Raw genomic sequence first — 24,070 nt, forward strand, 5'->3', positions numbered from 1 at the left:
ATCACTCAAACTCTCTCAGCAAAGGAGGATGGAAGCATTCCACAACCAACGAAGGAATTAGAAGATGCAGCAAATGGTCCAACCTATTAAAACTAGTTTATATAAGAAATTAGATATGACAGGAACTGTATCAATTTCACTCAAATGAGTCCAAAACAGGTTAGCAGCCAAGGTTATGGTTTACCAATAATAACACCTAGAAAAAAAAATTATCAGACACCTAGAGAGAACAATTTGAAATTCCAAGCATCTCAAGTAAGAACTGGGTAAGTACTTCACAATTGAAAATATCTTATGAAAAACTATTGCCTCAACATTTCGTTGAATATGTGAAGTGCTCAGGTCTGACATGCCATGGTGAGTGTTTGAAAATGGGATATGTGTCGACAATTCCTATTGATAACATATTTATCAAACGGGCATGTCCAACAAATAAAATGAATGACAAATTTTTGTCTCATTGTAAGTAACCTTAGACTTATGATATACATTCTTAGTTATACACTTCAATAGCCTAACAGATAGAATGTGAGCATAAGGAAATATTAGCAGTATCCCATGTCCTAAGATTTGCCAAATTAAATAAATTTGACAGTCAAACACACGCCAGCACCTGAAACTTGTACCCAAGTCCACATAGCATTGGTCAAATTATCAAGTTAAGTCAAGCAGTAAAAAAAATTATTAAGCAAACAAAAAAGAGGACAAAAAAAATGAAGCAATAAACTGGAATATAGAAGGGGAAGGGAAGGAGTGAGAGAGAGAGAGAGAAAGAGAGAGGCACTTAGGATATCAGCACCTAAAGGGGCCTTTAGGATCTCGGAAAGGCACGTCAATGGCATCAAGGGCTTCAAAAAGGCATGGACCATTCCACCAAGAACATAAACTTTTGTCCACTCTTGTTTTCATGTTCAAACCAACCAGACCAGATAAAGGAAGAAAATGAACATCTGCGAGTTGAACAAGAATAAATCAGAGCTACTGTGAAGAAATAAGGTGCCAGCGCTACCAAAATGTTACATGAAGATAAGCAATTATACATTTAATACAGAAGTAGAGCATCTAACAAAAGGCAGACTTCATATCATAGATTATTGATTGAACCAACCCCAATCTAAGTACAAAACGAATAAGAAATATGGAACACACAAATAGACATGCCAATCACCTTCTCTAGTGGCTGCTGGATTTTCCCAATTTTATGATCGAAAGTTTAAGCCCTAATTTCTCCTTTGTTTCTTAAGCAACTTCGATGAATAAAAAGACAACTTCAGTCTTTCTTTCAGGATCTTTGCATCTGCGTTGTCCAATTAAACAAATTCCAAAGTTTTAAAGCCTAAATCAGAAAATATCTGGCAGGTAGTCACCTTATCTATCAGCCACAAACAACTTCAGTCTTTCTCTGAAAATCTTTGCATCTATATTGTCCAATTAAACAAATTCCAAAGTTTTAAAACCTAAATCAGAAAATATCTGGCAGGTAGCCACCTTAACTATCAGCCGCAAAATTTTTACGAACTTTAAGCCTAATTTATACTTCATTTTTTGACTTCCAATTTATGCCAATCTCTCTCTCCTCTTCCTCCCCTCACCTCAAGATTCTTTGACCAGGATGTGATGAAAAGAGAGATGAAAAAAAGAATGAATAAATAAACAAACAAACAATAAAAGTAGGGAAGACCTGGTTTAAACTATTAAGTCCACCTCTCCCTCCCTGTCCTCTCAGATCATTTGACCAGGATGTTATGGAAACAGAGATCAGTAAAACAACAAATAATAATAACTAAACAAAGAATAAGTGTGGGAAAATCATTTTTTAAACTACTAAGTCCCTCCTTCCATCCCTCCTGATTATTTGATGGGATATTACAGAAATAGACATTAGTAATAAAAAATAAAAAAACTCTAAACAAACAACAGGAGTAGACAAAATGTTTTTTAAACTACTAAGTGCAGTGGCTGTCATCACAAATTTTTTTTTCCTTTGTTTTCATAGGTAAATGGGAAAAACATGTAAAGGCGCCTAAAAGGAGCCATAGCAAAGTACACACCAATTATACAAAAAACGCCTAGTAGCAACCAGGGAAAGGAACAAAAAGTCTCCTTTTCTTACTCTAAGTTCAATCAATCTATGAAATATAATAATGGCATTGTGTGATCCTCTATATACACCCTAGCTCATATCCCAAAAGTATACAAAAAAACATATTTGATTGCTTGGTCAGATTGCTCAACATCATTAAGTGTTCTCTTGTTGCTCTCCTTCCAAAGAGTCCACATCAAACATAATGGAGCAACTCTTCACGCTTTTTTCCTTCTTTTCCTCACAAAAAAGTCATGTCAACCCAACAAGTGCCCTCTAATTGAAGAATGCATAACCCACTCCACTTCAAAAAGAGAGAAAATCTGATGTCACACCATTCTTGCTTTAGAGCAATAAAAAAGGAAGTGGTTTGTCAATTAATCTGCACCTTTGCACAAGTAACATCTACTCAGGAAACTTCATACCCTCTTCTTGAGTTGGTTAAGAGTAAGGATTCTACCCCAAGACGCTTCCTAGACAAAAAAGCTGACCGTCAATGGTGTCCAAGCCCTTCATATAATGGTAGTTGGAAAAGGCGCATTATGACCCCTAGAAAGGGAAGAATAGAGAGATCTAACTGAAAAACTTGCCACAATTAGATTCATTCCACCTCAAATTGTCCTCCATTTCCCTTTTAATTACCATCAAATTTAATCTTCAAAAAAAAACTCTCCACTTCTGTCATTTCTCAATGGTTAAATTGCCTAAAGAAATGGGAACTCCAGCTACCCCCTTCCTCTTCTAGCTCCCAAGCATTTGCCACCCATCCCTCTTTGTTGGAGGCCAAGGAAAATAAATTCAGAAAGGCTTCTTTTAAAATTTGATCCTCAAACCATAAATCTTTCCAAAATTAAAACCTTCTCCCATTCCCAAGTAAAAAGCGAGACTACTTTTTATCGCCTCCCATTCGTTTCTAATGGCTTTCCACACCCCCACTACATAGCCACCTCTCACCCCTCTCGAACACCACCCACCATTCTCCTCACCACACTCCCTATTATAATTTGTTTCCATATGGGATCCCTTTTGTGTAGCAAATCTCCAATTCCACTTACCAAGCAAAGCTTTATCAATGATAGAAAGATTACAAATTCCAAGACCCCCATCCTTTTTTCTCAAGCGCACTAGATTCTAATTAACCAAATGAGGCCTTTTCTCTAATGCACCACCACCCCATAAAAAGTCTAATTGGATCTTCTCAAGTCTTGAACTAACCTTACTTGGGATGACAAACAAGGACATGAAATAGATCGAAAAACTAGATAAAGTGTTTTTGACAAGTGTGAGTCTCCCAACCTTAGAAAGAAATTGCCTCTTCCACATCACAAGTCTTTTCCTAAATCTCTCCTCCACTACAGCCTGCACCCTAGAAGACTTAAAGGGGGCTCCCAAGGGAAGACCCAAATAGGAAGTGGACAACTTCCCTATTCTATAGCCTAACACCAAGATTACATCCTCCACATTAGCTACTCCCCCAAAAGGAATAATCTTACTCTTCTCTAAATAAACACCCAGCTCATATATTTCAACTTAATAGGATTGGCATCATAGAAAATCAACGTATCATCAACAAACAAGAAGATGAGACACTTCCAACCCCTCCCCATCCCTTCTTCCCACCTTATAACTTGTAATGAAGCTCCCCACTCTTGGCCCTAGCCAACAACTGATTGAGAGCTTCCATAGCCAAAATGAACAAGGGGATAGAGGGTCCCTCTAGCTCAATCCCTTAGAACTCTGGAAGGGATCGGGCAAAGTGTCAATAATGAGAATGGAAAAGGTTGTCGTGAAAATACACCATTTTATCCATCTTATCAACCTTTTCCTAAACCCCATTATAGACATTTTTTTTTATAGGCAAACACACAACAAAAATATATTAGAAAAGGGCGCCTTGAGGCTGACCCAAGCATACAGGATGTATACAAGAGGCGCCAATAGGCCCAAAAAGAAATAGAGATACAATACCCGCCCTCAACTAGTGCCTAGCCAATCAAAAAAATTAATCAAAGGAAGAGGACCCTCATTTACAACCGATTTAGTCCACAGCCAAAGATTACAAACAAAAGAATTCTTCAACCTATGAATTGATAACTCTTCATTATCAAAAGCTATCCTGTTTCTTTCCTTCCAAACCGCCCAAAAAATGCACAAAGGGGCTGCGTTCCACACCTTCCTACGCTTCTTGCCCAACTTGAAGCCACACCAACCACTAAGAGTATCTCTAACCGAAGAAGGAAGGACCCAAGTAACACCAAACAATGCAAACAATAACTCCCATAACCCTCTTGCCTTAGAGCAATGAATAAGAATATGATCAATTGACTCTTCTTCCATACCGCAAAGGAAGCATCTGTTAGCTAGAGACCGGCCCCTCTTTTTAAGTTGATCCAAGGTTAGCACCTTACCCCAATAAGCTTCCCAAGCAAAGAAGCTCACTTTGGTAGGCACACAAATACTCCAAATATTACTATAAGGAAACTGAACATCTCTTCTTGAAGCTAGCGAACTATAAAGGGACTTAACTGAGAAAATCCCATCTTTAGTCTCTTTCCACAGCATTCTATCTTCCAAAAGAGCATTCTATCTCCACCCCCTCCACCTCCCAGTCATTAAAGGACCTAGAAAAGCTAGGATTCCAAACCCCTTCATCACCCGAATGATCCCATAACTCCACTAGCCAAGCCTCTTTAGATGAAGCAAAGGCATACAAAGAGGGAAACAAATTACTGAGAGAGAAATTCCCACACCAATTATCCTTCCAAAATTTCACCCTTCTACCATTCCCCACAGAAAAGACAACTTTGTTTTGCACTAGAGCTCCTTCCTTCCTTATATCCTTCCACAAGCCTACTCCGAACCCCTCCCTAACTTCTCTAGTATACCAACCCCCTTCTTCCTCCCCGAACTTCCTACTAATGACTTGCCTCCAAAGAGCCTCCCTTTCATTCGCAAACCGCCAGTTCCACTTGCATAACAGGGCTCTATTGAGAATAGACAAGCGTCTAACTCCCAAGCCACCCTTCCTTATGTCCGAGCATACGGAATCCCAATTTACTAGATGAGGCTTCCTCTCCAAAGCTCCTCCCCCCCACAAAAAATCCCTTTGAATTTTTTCCAATCTTAAACTAACCACTCTTGGCATTCGAAGTAAAGACATCAAGTATATGGGCATACTTGACAAAGTACTCCGAATTAGGGTAATTCTACCGCCTTTGGAGATATAATTCCTTTTCCACAAGGCAAACCTTCTCCAAAATCTCTCTTCCACCCCATCCCAAACAGCCACGGACTTGTGATTTGCCCCCAAAGGGATCCCCAAGTATGAATTTGGCAGCCTTCCCACTTTACAGCCAACCTCAAGAGCCAAAGCCTCCAAGTTCTCTACTCTCCCAACCGGCAAAATCTCGCTCTTATCCAAATTAATCCTCAATCCTGATATGGCTTCAAACCACATCAACAACCAGCTAAGATGAGCCATCTGATCTTGGGAAGCTTCACAAAAAACTAAAGTATCATCGGCGAACAGCAAATGGGATACCACAGCCCCGTCTCCACTTCTTCCTTGTATCCTACAGCCCGAAAGAAAACCCCCCCTCACTGCTCTAAGGATGAGCCTACTAAAAGCCTCCATCCCGATAATAAAAAGGTAGGGAGAGAGAGGATCCCCCTGACGCAAACCCCTTGAACTATTGAAAAACCCGGCTGGAGTGCCATTAATCAAAACTGAAAACGACGCTGTGGAGATACACCAAGAGATCCAGCCAGTCCACTTCTCCCCAAACCCCATTCTTTGCAATACCAATAGTAGAAAATTCCAATTCAAGTGATCGTACGCCTTCTCTATATCTAGCTTACACAACACCCCACTCTCATTTCTCTTCAGCATCGAGTCTATTGCCTCATTGGCAATTAGGGCAGCATCCAAAATTTGTCTTCCTTCAACAAAGGCGTTTTGAGCTGAAGATACCACCTTTCCCACCACCTTCTTGATCCTGTTTGCTAGCACTTTTGCTAACAATTTATACAATCCACCTATCAAGCTAATGGGTCTGAAATCTTTAAGGTCCTCCGCATCTGGTTTTTTAGGGATAAGGACTAGGAAAGTTGAATTCAGGCTCCTCACAAATCTGCCATGCTCGTGGAACTCCTTCATAAAGCCCATGACCTCATCTTTCACAAATTCCCAGCTGAACTGCCAAAAACTGAGAGAAAAGCCGTCTGGACCCGGGGCCTTATCTCCGTTCAGATCTGAGAGAGCAGAGAAGACCTCTGCCTCTGTGAAAACCCTTTCCAGACAAGCTGCATCCTCACCATTAATCCTATTAAAATCCAAACCTTCCATTGATGGATGCCAATCTCCAGGATCTGTTAACAGGTTCTCGAAAGCTCCAACCACACCCCCCTTTATGTCCTGCTCATCTGTTAACCAGCTACCATTAATCTTAATCTTAGTCATACAACTTCTCCTTCTATGGGAATTGGTCATCTTATGAAAGAAGCCGGTATTTCTGTCACCCTCCCTCAACCACACTTCTCTCGATTTTTGTCTCCAAGAAATCTCCTCCATAAGAGCCCATTTCTCAAAGTCCCCCTTAGCTTCCTTTCTGGCTTCCAGCTCCTCCAATGATAATGTACGCATCTTCTCCTGAGAATCCCAGAAATCCACTTTGTCCAAAGCCAATCTCTTATTCACTGCCACCTTCCCAAAAACTTCCTTATTCCAAACTTTAAGATTGCCTTTAAGGCCTTCAATTTCTCTGCAAGAATGAAGCTAAAAGACCCGCTGAATCTTAAACCTTGCCACCACCCCTTCATCAAATCCTTAAAACCCTCCTCCTTAAGCCACATGTTTTCAAAGCGGAAAGGGACAGGCCCCCTCCTCACCCCTCCCCCATCCAAGAGAATGGGAAAGTGGTCTGACACTGGCCTGGGAAGAGTACTCTGTACAGCCCCATTAAAATGGCCCTCCCAGTCCTCCGACACCAGGAAACGATCAAGTCTTGACATGGTTTGGTTGTTCAACCCTCCACTCCATGTAAACGGACCCCCCTGAAGGGGCAGGTCCCTCAAGTCCAGGTCCTCGATCACCTCCGAGAATCTTCGCATTGAATGAGTCAGTCTCCCTCCTCTTCTACGCTCATTCGGAAATCTGATCATATTGAAATCTCCACCAATACACCAGGGGTCATTCCACAGCCCTCGGATGGCCCCTAACTCTTCCCATAATAACTCTCTATATCTTTTCATTGTAGGACCATAAACTCCTGAAAAAATCCATCTGAACCCGTCTTCACAGTTCTTGAAACGACAAGAAATGGAAAAAAGGCCCACCTCCATCCCCATTAACTCCAACACTCTATTGTCCCAATAAACTACCACCCCTCCCGCAGCCCCCCTGGCATTCAGGGCTCCCCACTCCAGAAATCTCCCCACACCTAGGCTTCGCACTACCCCTAAAGACATCTCAGTCATTTTAGTCTCCTGCAGGCAAACTAAATCCACTTTTTGGGAACTAATTAAGGCTTTAATTAGCTTCCTCTTATTTCTATCATTTATCCCTCGAACATTCCAAGATAGGATCTTAATCTTCATTTAAAACACAAGGATCTGTCCCCCCCTCTTCTGTCCGAACCTTTCTTTCTGCTCTTTCCATCGTAGTTAACCGACCATTCTAACTTTTTAACTTCCCGATCAAACCTGGTCAGTCCTAACGATTCCTTTTTCTTGCCTAGATCCCTTCTGGTCTTCAGTCTAAGCAATAATTTTAGAATTTCCCCTTCCATGCCATCTGTCGCGAACCCCAATGCCTTACTGAACTTCAACAGGTTACTTTCATCCCAAATACTACTAGGATCCTCCCTATCTTGCATTTCCTCCCCAACCTCCGGCTTATCCACAATAGCCTTTTCCCCCTCTGAGTCCATTACCCACGGATTACCATCCGATAACACTGCCCGTAGTGGAGCATGGTTACTAGCACCTTCAGCGGCGACATCCAAACCAGAAACATCTCCCACCACTAAGGCTCGGTCACACCCAGAAGAAGGAGTAGAAGAGAAGAGGTCCCTTTCCCCCCCAAAGACCGCAGAATAGGGTTCGTACCTGGAAACCTCAGCTATCAGCGCTTCGTCACTTATCGGCGCCCTAACACTCGTCGGAAAAGCCTCAGAAGTCCTCCGGTCCCCTCCAGGAAAGCAGACGACCCCAGCATCCTCTCCTCGCGACGAATCCTCTGCTTCCCCCATCTCCACGACCTCAGAACAAGGACGAGCCCTAACTGATTTAAATCCCTCCAACTCGGGCCCAAAGCCCAAATCGGGTAAGCCCTCACAGCCCGAAAAAGAGCCCTTAATGAAAAAGGGCCTCTCTTCACAGCCCATCAGCCACCCTTTTAACATAACGGGCCTAGGCAACGGCCCGACCTTCTGGGCTTCCTCAAAGGCTGACTTAAGGCTCTCTTCCCCAAGCCCGCATCTAAGCTGGGCCTCCCCAAGTGCAAGCCCATCATTAATATCTTCAGCCCCAAGAAGGAAACTACCCTTTTTAACTGCTGAACCGGTTGCAGGGCCCCTACTCCCTATGCTGTCTGCTCCATCAATCGCCTCCAAACCACACCCCCTTTCAGCGGAATCAGAGGAGAACCCTGTGGCATCTTTAGAAGACCAACCACAGGGCGGCACGAACTGTACTTCCGCCTGCGCCTTGGACTGAGCCTCCTTTTCCAACACTCTTCCTCTGCACACTCCACGAGAACCACTCCTTGAGTCTTCCTCCTCCACTGTGACGCCCTTCCCGTTGACACATCCCGCCGGCACCACCTGAGAGAACCAGGGTGGGATTTCCCACCACAACTGGACTGAGAAACACCCCGACCCAACCACAATCTGGACAGATGTAGGTAAGTCTCTACCTACCACCTTCACCAATAATCTAGCCCATTGCATTTCTGCCATCCTATCCGTTTTATCATCCACTGCAATGAACCACCACAGCCATCACCTATCAGTTTAAAAACCTCACGACTCCATAGATGAAGAGGAAGACCTACTACTCTCACCCATGCCTCGTTTGCACTGGCTTTGTTACAAAAACACCCCACCTCCGGGTGCCATTTCTCCAGAAATAAGGCATTGTCTTTCACTCTTCTTTTCCCTCTTTCCAGAACACGCTCGGCTTCACTTAGCAGTTCAAACTCAAAAAGCACAAGACCTCTTCCCAATACGGATATATTCAGTTTTCCTCTGAGAAGCCAAACTTGACCAGCCCAATTTTTCAGAGAATCCAACTCAGGGGGAGGGATCGCTTCATTTTCCCATCTACCTACTAAACAGCGATCCAATTGCTCTAGTCTTTCAGGCTTCACCCTCTGGCCCAACTCCAGCCAAACCTTCTCTCCTAATCTTCCCATTTTTGAGATTGCTACCTCCGCATAAGTCCTTGGTTCTGGTTCCTTTCCTTCTTCAGCGCCTCAACGAGCTCAGGATTTTTTGAGCCTCCAGTGGGGACTACCCCAACCTCTCTCAACTTCTCTGCCAAAATATTCCACCCCCCAGTCATCCCCTTCCCTTCTGGAAAGACTAAGCAAAAACGTTTTGCCTCTAAATCCCGCACAGAACAGAGCAGAAATCTTCCTGCCTGATTTGAACGACGCTCCAGAATGTACTTCCTTCCCTTCTCCTCCCAGACGATGGACCAACCTCTATCATCTCTACCCCTGCAGCAAAACTCAATACCTTCCAATAACCTGCAGAGACTAATGTCTCCAAATCTAATCCAAGAGGTTATTCCTTTGCTTCTCTCCCAAATGCACCCCCTCAGCTTACCTCCTACTTCATCAACCAGAATTTCAAAGGATTTTGACTCCACAGCAAACCACCTTCTTCCACCTCTTAGATTCACCATCCCCACTAATCTTAGCTAATAGAACATATAATCATGCATTGCAATCTTCATGAAAGAGCACCTTTTTTCCCTATTCATCATTGTTAAAAAATATCAAAATCTTAACGGCCAAATATATTGGCTGCAAACCAAAACGATTTCATTACCCGAGTGACAAAAGGGATGGCTAAATAACCATTAGCAAGCCAGAAACCAAATTTCCACACTAGAGCAAACCTAATAAAAAACCCCATTATAGACATGGTGGCCAATAAGAAATCCCAATTAACATTGGTCATAAGCTTTTTCAATATTCATCTTTAAAACAAGACCAAACAAGCTGCTCTTTAGTCTTAAGTCAATGGCACTAGCAATGAAAACATCATCTTAGATTTGTTTGCCCCCTATGAAAGCATGTTGAAACGAAACCACCTTTCCCACCACTTTCTAAAGCCTATTGGCTAACATTTTAGCAAGCAGTTTGTACAAAACCCCTACAAGACTAATAGGTCTTAAGTCTTTTAAATCCTCCGCCCCACATTTTTTAGGTATCAATACCAAGAAAGTGGTATTTAAGCTTCTTTGGAAAGATCCATGAGTGAAAACTCCCTAAAAAAACCTATAATCTCAAGCTTAACAAAGCCCCAACAAAACTACCAAAAAGCTATGGTAAAACCATGTGGACTTGGAGCCTCATCCCCACTAAGACTGGAAAGAGCAATGAAAACTTCCACCTCAAAAAAGGTTCCTCTAAGCTCTTGGAACTATCACTCCCTAACATAACAAAACACAAGCCCCTGCTACTTGATCTCAAATCTCCTGACTTAGAAAGAAGAGCATGAAAAGCATTGCACACCCCATCCTTAATCTCATCGACCCCAACCAAAGTTGCACCATTAACTCTCACTTTGGTCATCAAGTTTCTTCTAACTACAAGTGTTGGTCATCATGTGGAAGAACTTAGTATTCTTATCACCCTCCTTAATCAAGTTTGTCTAGATTTTCGTCTCCAAGAGATTTATTCCATTAAAGCCTACTTTTTGTACTCCTCTAAGGCCATACTTCTAGCCTCTATCTCCTCAGCTAAGTGAGGAAAAACTCTCTTTAGAATCCCAAAAGTTGAAGAGAGAACCTTTGCCTTGTTTTTTCTTTTATTGGCAAAGGCATAGAAAAAGTATATTAATAAAAACCGGGTGCCCAACAGCTAACCCAAAGCATATAGGAAGTATACAACAGGCGCCTATAGGCGAAAACAAAAGAAAGAGAGATATAAAAAACTTACCTACCCTTATCTATAGTCCAACCATTCAAAATAGTTAATCAAAGAGTCAGGCCCTTCAGCTATACACAACTTAAACCAAGACCACAAATTACAAACAAAAGAATATTTCAACCTTTGGATCGAAAAATCCTCATTTTCAAAAACAAGCATATTTCTTTCCTTCCAAACCGTCCAAAAAAGGCACAAAGGAGCTACTTTCCAAACCTTTACACGCTTCTTGCCCACAAACACACCATGCCACCCAAGAAGGATCTACTTCACTGGCGATGGAAGAACCTACATCACACCAAAAAGGTTAAATAACAACTCCCATAATACCCTAACCTTGGTGCAATGAATTAGAAGGTGATCAACAGCCTCTTCCACAGCACCACAAAGGTAACATCTATTCGGAAGAGACCAGCCCCTCTTTTTTAGCTGGTCCAACATTAGAGTTTTACCCTAAGTGGCTTCCCAAGCAAAAAAAAACGGACCTTATTAGGAACACAAGGGCTCCAAATGATGCTTTTCGGGAACGGGACTGTGTTGCTGCCCTCCATAGCTCTTTAAAAGGATTTCACAAAAAAAAAAATCACCATCCTTAGTCTCCTTCCACCGCATCTTATCCTCCAAATTGATAACCACCCTCTTTCCTTGCAATGATAATAAGAATCTCTCCACCATCTCCGTCTCCCAATCGTTAAAACGCATAGAAAAGCATGGATTCTAGCCCCCATCCTCCCCCGTAGCATCCCAAACCTCCACCACCTATGCCTTTTTAGAAGTCGCCAAAGCATACAAAGAAGGGAAAGAACGACTTAGAGCCTCATCACCACACCACCTATCCTCCCAAAATCTCACTCTTCTTCCATCCTATAGAAAAAACAAAATTGTTTTTCATAAGAGGTCATTCCTTTCTAATTTCCTTCCAAAGCCCCACACCATACCCCTCCCTTACTTCCCGGGTACACCACTCCCCTTCTTCTACCCCATACTTCCTACTAATAACTTGATTCCAAAGGGTCCCCCTTTCTTCCAAAGCGCCAACTCCATTTACCCAAGAGGGCTCTATTGAGTTTTGAGAGATATCTAACACCCAAGCCACCCTTTTTTTATCCAAACAAACAATCGATCACTTCACAAGATGAGGCTTCTTCTCCAACCCCCCTCCACCCCAAAGAAAATCCCTTTGAATTTTCTCTAACCTCAATCTTACTACTGGTGGCAACCGTAGCATAGACATATAGTATATGGGTATGGTTGACAACATGCTCTAAATGAGGGTAATCCTCCCACCTTTAGATATAAATTGCCTCTTCCACATGACCAGCCTCCTCTGGAACCTCTCCTACACCCCATCCCAAACCACCACCAAATCATGAGCAACCCCTAAAGGAAGCCCCAAATAATAGAAGGGCAGCGCCCCCACCTTGCAGCCTAATCCTAGAGCCAAATCCTCCACATTATCAACCCTTCCCACCGAAAGAATTTCACTCTTGTCCAAGTTTATTTTCAGGCCTGAAATGGCTTCAAACCATATTAATAACCAGCTCAAAGATACCATTTGCTCTGGGATAGCTTCACAAAACATGAGAGTGTCATCAGCGAACAACAAATTGGTTATTTGAACCCCGTCTCCTGCTCTTCCCCAAATCCTACAGTCTGATAAAAAACCCCCACTCACAACTCTATTAATAAGGATGCTAAGGGACTCCATCCCAATCACAAAGAGATATGGAGATAGAGGATCTTCCTACCTCAAACCTCTGTTGCTATGAAAGAAGCCCAACGGAGTACCATTAACCAAAACCGAAAAGCTCGTTGTGGATATGCACCATCTTATCTAGCCTGCCCACTTATTCCCGAAACCCATTTTTCACATCACAAACAACAGAAAATTCCAACTTAACTGGTCATATGTCTTCTCTATATTTAGCTTGCATAACACCCCGCTCTCATTTCTTTTTATCAAAGAATCTATAGTTTCATTAGCTATTAACACAACATCAAGTATTTGTCTTCCTTCAACAAAAGCATTTTGGGTCGAAGACACCACATTACTTACCACCTTCTTCAACCTGTTAGCCAGGACTTTAGCCAACAGCTTGTAAAGGCCTCCTACCAAGCTAATAGGTCTAAAATCTCTAAGGTCGTCTACGCCTCCTTTTTTTGGTATTAAAACCAAGAATGTAGTATTCAGGCCCCTAACGAACTTACCCCGCTCATGGAATTCTCTAAAAAAGCCCATAACTTCCTCTTTCACAAATTCCCAACAAAACTGCCAAAAAGTGATGGTGAACCCATCCAGGCCTGGAGCCTTATCCCCATTCAGCTTAAACAAGGCAGAGGAAATCTCCTCTTCACTAAAACTTTCCTCCAACTTGGCTGCATCTTCATTCCTGATTCGATCAAAGTCAAATCCCTCCAAGCTAGGACGCTAATCGCCCAGCTCTGTCAGCAAATTCTGGAAAGCCCTAGCCGGGGTCTTGAATCTCATTCTCTCATTCTCCTCTTAACACCACGTTTCGTTAATTTTAATCTTCCTCAACAAATTTCTCCTTTTATGAGCATTAGTCATCCTATGGAAGTAGCCTGTGTTTCTATTTCTTTCCCTCAACCAGATTTCTCTTAACTTTTGTCTCAAGAAACTTCCTCCATAAACACCCATTTCTTGAAATCCTCCCTTGCCTCCTTTCTAGCCTCCACTTCTTCCATGGATAACTCTCTTAATTTCTCCTGCTCATCCCAAAAATAAACTTTTTCTGCCAAGGTTTTATTAACCCCAATTTTTCCAAACACATCCTTGTTCCAAATTTTCATGTTAGATTTGAGTGCCTTCAACTTCTCTGCCAAAACGAAACTACAGGAACCCCTAACAATAAAGCCATGCCACCAGCTTTTCAACAACTCCTTAAACCCTTCCTCCTTCAACCACATATTCTCAAACCGAAAGGGGGTCGATCCTCACCCGTTCTCCATCTACCAAAATGGGGAAATGATTAGACACTAGTCTTGGAAGGGTGTACTGAGCTACCCCTCTGAAATGGCCCAATCCTCAATGACCAGAAAACTGTCCAGTCTAGACATGGACTGACCATTTAAACCACCACTCCAAGTAAATAGACCCCCCCTGCAGAGGAAGATCTCTCAAATCCAAATCATCAAACACCTCTGAGAACCTCCTCATAGTTGAAGTCACCCCCCCTCTCTTGCTACGTTCGTAAGGGAATCTGGTCACATTAAAATCCCCTCCAATACACCAAGGATCATTCCACAACCCTCAAATAACCCCTCACTCCTCCTAGAAACTTTCTCTACTCCTCTTTACAGTAGGCCTATAAACACCCATGAAAATCCACTTGAATCCATCCTCACAATTTTTAAAACGGCAAGAAATTAAGAATTGACTTGTTAAAAGAAACATTCCCAAAAACTTCTTTATTCCACACTTTAAGATCCTTTTTGAGGGTCTTTAATTTCACTACAAGACAATGATTGAAAGAACCACTAACATCATACCACGTACACCAAGATCTAATGAGATCTTTAAAGCCCTCAGCCTTAAGCCACATAGTCTAAAATCTAAAGGGTGTTTTGCCCAAATTGATCCCTTCCCCCTCAAGAACAATGGGGCAATGATAGCACAAGCCGAGAAAGGCCAGAAAAGTGCTCCTCCCACTCTTCCAAGACCAAAAAAGGGTCCAACCTCAAGGCTGACTGAGAATTCAGATCTCCACTCCACATAAATGGACCTTAATACAGAGGCAGGTCCCTCAAACAAAACTCAATAAAATCCCAGAAACGTCTCATTTCTGCGGAGAGTCTTGAGCAATTCCTTCTCTCCCAAGGAAATCTGACATAATTGAAGTCCCTAGTGAAAACCATGGGTCTCCTCACAAGCCTCTACTAGCTGCTAGCTCTTCCCAAAAGACCTCTCTCTCCCCTCTTAAAACAGGTCGTACACACCAGCAAACATCCACACAAAGTCATCCTCACAATTCCTAAAACGGAAAGAGACGGAGAAACCTCCACACACTCCATATCCAACTATTCCAAAACCCTCTTATCCCAAAAAAAAAAAAAAAAATGCCTCCTAAAGCTTTGTGAGCTTCCACTACTCCCCAGTCCAAAAACCTACCAACTCCAAAACTTCTAACCATTTGTAGTGACAATTCTTTTTGATAGGAAACGACAAAGGAATATATTGATAGAAAAAAAGAAGTACAAGAGAAGGATGAAAAATCCTCCCACCAAAGAAAACTAAACTACAAGAATACAAAAACAAGAAAGTACACAGTAAAAACAAACAAACTCTCTAGTAAAGGGATATCTGTAGTGACAACTCTTGCACTTTTGTTTCAAGTAGATAAACCACATCAGACTTGACCAATTTTCTCTTCTCACCATCATTGATCCCTCTCACATTCCAAGAGAGTTTTTAACTTCATCACAAGTTTAAGATCAAAACTTTATTTTTGTTGCATTCCGCACTCTGATCTTCTTTGAACTTCACTAGCTAATCTAAATTTTGTAAGGTATTCACCTTCCCTAGAAGCTATTAAATTTTCTGATTATTTCATCCAGACCTTAAGCCCCGATTTCTCAACATCATATTAGTCAACTAAACAAAGAATAAGAGTTGAGAAATGTTTTTTTGGTTGATAGGTGAGTCAAGAAGTCATGAAGACAAAATCAAAACTTAGCATTTGTTGCATGGTGCTCCTCTTTGAACTTCATTATCCAATCAAGATTTTATAAATAATTTGTTGTTGCTAAATTTTCGGAACCATAGGACTTAAAAATCACAACCACTCTTGAGGATACCTTAATACAAAGTAAACTAAAAGATGAAAATCAGAAAACCATTGTATATAGATCTAAACTACCATTTCCATATAGCAGTCGAATTTGAAGTGACAGATTACAAATGTAAACAAGTATCTTTAGAAGCTATTTTGACATGCAAGAGAAAAGCATTTCTTTAAAAGGACTTTTCCATAAAATATTCAGGAGTATGATCCTCCATACCTTTTTTTACATTGTAGCCTGAAGATCTTAGGAATGGAATCATCTTTGACTCAATTTCATCATACCTGGGAGAACACCAGTATTAGAAAGCTAAACCAATGGTAACACAATTGAATACACACAAACATTCAGCTCAAGCACCTTTCCTTCGACCAGTTCACAGTAGGATCATCCATCTTATTTACAACAACAAGCAGCTTAGACACACCCAATGTCTTTGCAAGTTGGACATGCTCACGGGTCTGTCCACCTCTCTCATAACCAGTTTCAAATTCTCCCTTCCGAGCAGATATAACCTAAACAAGAGAGAGACAAAGAGAATCTCCAGAGACCAAATTGCAAGACTCATGCATGTAAATGTACGAGAGAGAAACATGGGTAAACTTACAAGTACACCTATATCAGCTTGAGACGCACCGCTGATCATATTTGGGACATAACTTTTGTGACCCTGAAGAAGGAATAGAATCACAAATCAAAAAGGAAAACATGTCGCATGCATAGCAGGAATATTAGAAAAACGCTTCATGCATTTATGGATGAGCATCATATTCTTCTCAGACCTCCAAATTTCTCTAAAGGATGGCACCTGGTTGGTAGGAACCCAGGCCAAAGACCTAGTTCATACCCAGGTGCTTGCCTAAACAAGTAGTAAAAACATCGCTCACCAAACCTCATTCCGTTTCTTCTTTCAAATTTCTAGTTGTGTGCTATATTCAACAAAATAATATTTAACATTCCTCCAGGCATTCACATAAACATAAATTGAAATGGACACAGGGAGAAACATAAGTTGTAATTGCAATCTAATCTGATTCCAACAAGAAAAATAATGCTAAAACCAGAGCCTCCTTGCAGAGGGAGAAGGAGCCAAAGAGAAAAATCATTCACAACATTTTTCCTACTTTAAAATTATCTTCCAAAGAAAGGTCACTTAGACAAAATAAACACATAGGCTCTACTCAGCTACCTCCAGTAGAAGCCTGCTAACCTTGGCAAGTTCTTACAGCTCTCAAGGAATCTGTAACTTATAAACAACAAATTTCTAACTAAATAGAAGCAGAAAAAAATTACAACAAAAAAAAAATGCAAGAGTTCAATCTAGCCAGAATTATGTAAGCGCACCAAAACTAAAGGAGCAATAGTACAAATAGAAGTTTCAAAACTTCAAGATTAAGAAAGCAAGAGATATAACCCGGCAACAAAAATAATTAGCCAACCTAACTCTAAATTTTGTGTGATGAAATCAGATTGCAAAGATCTCTATTTGCCAGGTTACAAGACCGTCATAAGCTAAGAAAGAAACATGCAGTGTAGAGACTCTTCTTTTCTACCTTATCAACTCCATCCAACAAGACTTGATTATTAGAAATTAAAATATCATTCTGCTGATACAATAGAAAAATCAGAATTTTGTAGAAGTATTAGTCACCGGTGCATCCAAAATTGTAAATCTGGTTGTTTCTGTTTCAAAATGTGCTCTGCCAACTTCAACTGTTTTCCCCTGGAATCAGCATCATGAATTTGATGAACAAATCAGGAAAAAAGACAAAATGTAAACTGAATTAGCAAAAGAATTATACCATTTCAAAATTTATACCAAATTCATGAACAAAGAAAAACTTCTAATATACCTTAACCCTCTCCTCTTCATTGGTGTCCATTATATATGCCATATACCTAGCACATCAAAGGATAATGAGATCATCAAAGTGGTTACAAAATGATGCAGTTAATAATCCCATAACATGGTCAGTTAAATGATTAGATGAAGTAGATTGATCTGATTCTGAACCAAACAGATAGCTCCTAATGGAATTGAAGGCATAAATGAGGTTCCACTGATTAAGAGAGCAGTTCTTGACAAGGAAGGGAAACCATCAAACCATAAGAATATAGAGGGTAAGTTCAATCTCCTTTAGTTGTGTGCCAGTGTACTAACGTTGTGTTTTATGTCAATTGATGATTTAAAATAAATTTCAAGTTAACTTCATCAAACAACCTTAATCCTTAAAAGTAAAAATTAAGTAATAAATTGTAAGTCAATTATGTACTAAGTATAAAGTTTTACCAAACACCCTCTAGATCTTATGGAAGTAGAACTTGTATGGTAGTAAAACATATTTGCTGTTCCATGTTCTGAAGTAACAAAAAAGTAACAAAAATGATATCATTCAGAGTTTCAGATGCACAAATTAAGAAAAGAAATGAGGCTTCACCAGCTCTCTCGACTTTTATCCTTTGCTTCTTTCTCATATTTTTGGATTGTACGATCATCCACCTGACCACTGAGGAACAATATCTGACCTCCAGTTGTGGACTTGCCCGCATCTGCAACCCAGTTGCATTGTATTGATTGTTAAATCACATTTTGGAAGGATGAGAACAAACTTACTAAGTGATGCACAAGGATCAACCAACAAGGACACATTCATTCTACTGTACCACAAGTTAAGTAGAGTGAACAAATGATGTTTGTATTAGATAAGATTGCACAAAGCACATAATTTTTTTTTTAAAATCATCAACTGTCTAACTACACTATCAACTGCACATCAGGGCTTACAAAGAGTCACGAGGAATCAAAATAAATAAATAAATAAATAAATAAATATATATATATGGAGACAGAAATCAAAACAAAATGTTTTATTCAAAAAAGCACCATAATCAGTTTACAGGATGACAGAGATGCGAATTTTCAGCCCATAAAAAAGGTTTCATTTTCTAGCATCAATCACCACTTACATGTTTTATGGCCTCTGAAAAATTTATAGTAGTTGTAATTGGGAAGACAAAGCTACAAAATCTAACCACAGAAAGATCACCACACTTGAAATTGAAAATTTTATGGCAAAGGTTCTAAATTTCAAATTTGGGTCAAATTTCAGTAAACATGTAAATGCAATCAATTTATGAAAATTTAAGAAAAAAAAAAGTCTTAAAAAAAACCCTTTAACTTACAGAAAATTTTAAAATTTGAGTCTCAAAGTTAACTGCATAATCCAGAATCAGTTCATGTCAACTCTAATTTGTCATTTTTTTTCTCTCGTCAGAATGTTAAATATGAAAACTTATGAGAGTTTAAAACTATGGCAAATTTTATCCAATAGAAGCACCTTTATAAAATTAAATGACAAAAGGACACACTACCAAAAAATTAGTACAGAAAATAATCTCACATTCAACTGACCACATCAAAAGGACAACCAGACTGGAGTATCTAATCAATGCCAATTTTTTTTTTCTTTTTAAGATAATCAATGAAAAAATCACTAGCAAACATTATAAAAATTAATCCAAGGTATGCAACAAATGAACATAATATCCATAACCATAGCCAGTACTTGATTAAAGAATGTGTAGGGAGTAGATAAACCTACCCACATGGCCAATAAATACAACATTCAGGTGCCGCTTCTTATACCCTTCTGCATCTTCTGGACCTTCAATATCTTCTGGAGCAGAAATTTCCTTAACTAAGAGACCAAGGAAAGAGATCAGCATGAGAAAGCAATGATTAGTGTTAGATAGTGTACAATTATTTCAGTTATTTACTTTTCCTTTTCTTTCCTTATTGTATTATGGGTCCCACTAACATATATATATATACCCAAGTCCAATGTGTATTATTCACAGTTTTTAATAACAAAAATTAGGGATTCTCCATTTTCTATCTTTTCACATGGTATCAGAGCTTAGGGAGAAAAAAAAAAACCTAATTATTTTCGGTTTATCGTGAATCAATTCTAGGAAACCTTTCAGTGACCGTGTTTCATTTTGGTCACCTTTCCCATCTCTTAAAGTTTTCCGATCAACCATATCGCCTTCAAAAAACCCTCACCGCCGTCAGAAAACCCTCACTGCCGGCGACTTTTTCCGGCGAAGTCCTTTTCTGACACCGACCATACCATCAGGTGCGCAAGGAGGAGATCTTCAAGTTTTGTCAAAGCACCGAGGGAGATTCTCAGCCACGCGCTGACCACACGCGTTTCTTCTCCGGCGGCCTGAACCTCACGCACCGGCGCATGAGGGCGTGTGGAGAACATTCTGGCATCGCCTGACACCGTCTAGCCACCCTCCATTTGTGCTTATGCCATCCGAGCCCTACAAGTGCATTTTTTTTGGGTTTTTTGTCTCCGCCGGCCCTCTAAACAGCCTTTTCGACGACTTCCGTGACTTCCTCTCCACCCCGAGCCCTGCACGTGTCTTAGGAAGTGTTCTTCTACCCTTCCAATAGTACCACATTTGTTTTTCTTTACCATTTGGTCTCTCACAGCCGCGGATCCTTGGTTTTTCTTCTTTTAGCCGCGATCTAAAGCCGTATTAGGGCTCTCTTCGATCCAAACATATTTCGTTCTCCAGATAAGTAGATATGACTACTAAAAGTTCCATTTTTTCCTCTATTATATCTGGATCTCCTATGATTACTTCGGAGAAATTGGTCGGCAGTGAAAATTATTTGTCCCGGTCTGCTTCTGTGGAGCTTTGATTTATGGGTCAAGGTTATGAGGATCACCTTGTTACGCAGGAGGCAGATATCCCTAAGATTGACAGAGTACAATGGAGGAAGATAGATGCACAATTATGTAGTGTGTTATGGCAATCAGTTGATCCTAAGATTCTGCTTCATCTTCGGGCCTACAAAACATGTTTTAAATTTTGGAATCAGGCGAAAGGGCTATACACGAATGATATCCAACGTCTTTATAAGGTGGCTTCTTCTATTGTCAATGTCAGACAACAAAACATGGATTTATCTACTTATATTGACCAGATTGTCTTTCTTAAGGAGGAATTCTTGACCGTGATGCCTCTTACTACTGATGTTGGGGATCAACGAACACAGATTAACAAGTTCTTCATGGTTCTTACACTTATTGGCCTCCGTCCAGATCTTGAGACCGTCCGCGATCAGATTCTTGGCAGTTCCTCTGTTCCATCCTTGGATGATGTGTTTGCTCGTCTCCTCCGTATCTCCCCCACTCAGACTTTGTCATCTGATAACACTTCAGATTCTTCTGTGTTAGTTTCTCAAACTAACTCTCGAGGAGGACGCAATGGTAACCGAGGTAGAGGCCAACGTCCTCATTGCACCTATTGCAATAAGCTTGGCCACACTCGTGATCGGTGTTATCAGTTACATGGGCGGTCTCCCCACACTGCCCACGTGGCCCAGTCATCTGATCCTCAGCCACCTCAACCTCCCAATTCCTCCACATCTCAGGGTATTTCCCTCACTGACAGTGAGTATAATGACTACCTTCGCTATCAGGCCACCAAATCAGCTTAGGTTGCTTCTGTTGCCCTGACTGGTAATGCTTCTGCTTGTCTTACCCACACATCTTCTCTTGGACCTTGGATTCTAAATTTTGGTGCTTCTAATTACATATCAGGTTAATAAGGATCTTTTCTCTTCTATTACTACTACCTCTGTCTTACCTACTGTTACTTTAGCTAATGGTTCTAAAACTGTGGCTAACGGCATTGGTTTAGCACATCCTCTCCCTTCTCTACCTCTCACTTCTGTCCTTTATACACCCGAGTGTTCCTTTAATCTTATCTCCATCAGCAAAATCACTCGTACTCTTAATTGCTCTATTACTTTTTCTGATAAATTTGTGACCTTGCAGGACCGGAGTACGGGGAAAACGATTGGCATAGGACGTGAGTCTCAAGGCCTCTATCACCTCACCTCCCCTTCAACTCCTGCAGTTTGCATTTCCACTAATGCTCCCCTCCTCATCCTCCCTCCTCATCCACAGTCGCCTGGGCCACCCTAGTCTATCCAAGTTCCAGAAAATGGTCCCTCGTTTTTCATCTTTGTCGTCGCTTGCGTGTGAGTCCTGTCAACTTGGGAAACATACTCGTGTCTCATTCCCAAAGCGTTTGAATAATCGGGCAAAGTCTCCTTTTGAACTTGTCCACACTGATGTTTGGGGTCCTTGTCAGACCGCGTCTACTTTAGGATTTCAATATTTTGTCACTTTCATTTATGACTATTCTCGATGTACTTAGTTATTTTTAATGAAAAATCAAGCTGAGTTATTCTTTATTTTCCAAAAATTTTATGTTGAAATCCAAACCCAGTTCAATATTTCTATTCGTGTGTTACGCAATGACAATGCCGGGGAATTTTTTTCTGCATCATTTACTTCATTTATGTCCCAACATGGGATCCTTCATCAGTCTTCTTGTGCTCATACTCCTCAACAAAATGGGATAGCAGAACGTAAGAATCGACATCTTGTTGAGACAACTCGTACTCTCCTTCTCCATAGTAATGTTCATTTTCGTTTTTGAGGGGACGCTGTTTTTACAGCATGTTATTTGATTAATTGTATGTCATCATCTGTATTACACAATCAGATTCCTCATTCCCTTCTTTTCCCTTACCAACCACTTTATTTCCTACCTCCTCATGTTTTTTGTTGTACTTGCTTTGTTCATATTCTCACTCCTGAACAGGACAAACTTTCTGCCAAAGCCACAAAATGCATCTTCTTAGGATACTCTAGACTTCAAAAGGGTTATCGTTGTTATTCCTCTAAGACTCATCGCTACTTTCTCTCCGCTGATGTCACCTTCTTTGAGGACTCACCATTCTTCTCCACCTCTGAGTCTCTTTCTGTTTCTGAAGTCTTACCCCTTCCCATTATCTCCCCACCTGATGCAGTGCCTTCTCGCCCACTTCAGGTTTATCATCACCGTCATCGTGTCGCTGTTCCTCCTTCTTTAGCCAAGGTACCTGCTGACTCACTTCCTATCCCTTCGCCTTCTCCTGCCCTGGCTCTGCCTCTTTCTGCTGACTTACCCATTGCTCTTCGGAAAGGTAATCAATCTACTCGTAATCCTCATCCCATTTACAATTTTTTGAGTTACCATCGATTATCTTCACCCTATTCTGCATTTGTTTCTGCTATATCTTCTCTTTCTCTTCCCAAAAGCACCCCTGAGGCTCTTTCCCATCCAGGCTGGCGATAGGCAATGGTAGATGAAATGGTTGTTTTACACTCCAATGGCACTTGGGATCTTGTTGTTTTACCCTCTGGTAAATCTACAGTTGGTTGTCGTTGGGTCTACACAGTTAAGGTTGGCCCTGATGGTCAGGTTGATCGTCTTAAAGCCCGCTTAGTTGCTAAAGGCTATACTCAGGTCTATGGTTCTGATTATGGTGACATTTTCTCTCTTGTTGCCAAGATAGCTTCTGTTCATCTATTGCTCTCCATGGCTGCCATGCGTTCTTAGCCTCTTTATCAGTTAGATATTAAAAATGTTTTCCTTCATGGGGATCTTGCTGAGGAAATTTATATGGAGCAACCACCTGGTTTTGTTGCTCAGAGGGAGTCTGGTTTAGTGTGCAGGTTACGCCGTTCTCTATATGGCTTGAAACAATCTCCTCGAGCATGGTTTAGCCGTTTTAATTCTGTTGTTCAGGAGTTTGGCATGTTCCGCAGTACAGCAGACCATTCCGTTTTCTATCATCATAACTCTTCGGGGCAATGCATTTATCTGGTAGTTTATGTGGACGACATCGCCATTACAAGCAGTGATCAGAATGGTATTCAGAAACTAAAGCAACACCTTTTCACCCACTTTCAGACTAAAGACTTAGGGAAACTCGAGTATTTCTTAGGGATTGAGATAGCTCAATCCAGTTCCGGTGTGGTTCTTTCCCAAATGAAGTATGCTTTAAACATCTTGGAAGAAACCGGTATGTTAGACTGTAAACCGGTAGACACTCTTATGGTTCCGAATGTCAAACTTATACCAGGACAGGGGGAGCCTTTAGAGATCCTGGGAGATATCGGCGA

The 24,070-nt window shown here is 41.0% G+C and overlaps 1 protein-coding gene across 2 annotated transcripts in view; it reads right to left on the minus strand.

The window, feature by feature from the left end:
* The window catches only part of LOC117904700 (eukaryotic peptide chain release factor GTP-binding subunit ERF3A), a 37,966-nt gene that overhangs the window by 7,157 nt on the left and 6,739 nt on the right, over positions 1-24,070 (minus strand). For both annotated transcript variants that reach the window (XM_034817449.1, XM_034817448.1), the window contains 8 exons: positions 19,640-19,735; positions 18,476-18,587; positions 17,891-17,936; positions 17,689-17,760; positions 16,645-16,707; positions 16,398-16,552; positions 16,257-16,321; positions 800-950 (listed from right to left, as the gene is read on the minus strand). In XM_034817449.1, coding sequence (XP_034673340.1) covers positions 800-950; positions 16,257-16,321; positions 16,398-16,552; positions 16,645-16,707; positions 17,689-17,760; positions 17,891-17,936; positions 18,476-18,587; positions 19,640-19,735 — 760 coding nt within the window. The remainder of the gene's footprint in view (positions 1-799; positions 951-16,256; positions 16,322-16,397; positions 16,553-16,644; positions 16,708-17,688; positions 17,761-17,890; positions 17,937-18,475; positions 18,588-19,639; positions 19,736-24,070) is intronic.

This window comes from Vitis riparia, chromosome 17 (genome assembly GCF_004353265.1).
Source record: "Vitis riparia cultivar Riparia Gloire de Montpellier isolate 1030 chromosome 17, EGFV_Vit.rip_1.0, whole genome shotgun sequence".
Lineage (NCBI taxonomy): Eukaryota > Viridiplantae > Streptophyta > Magnoliopsida > Vitales > Vitaceae > Vitis > Vitis riparia.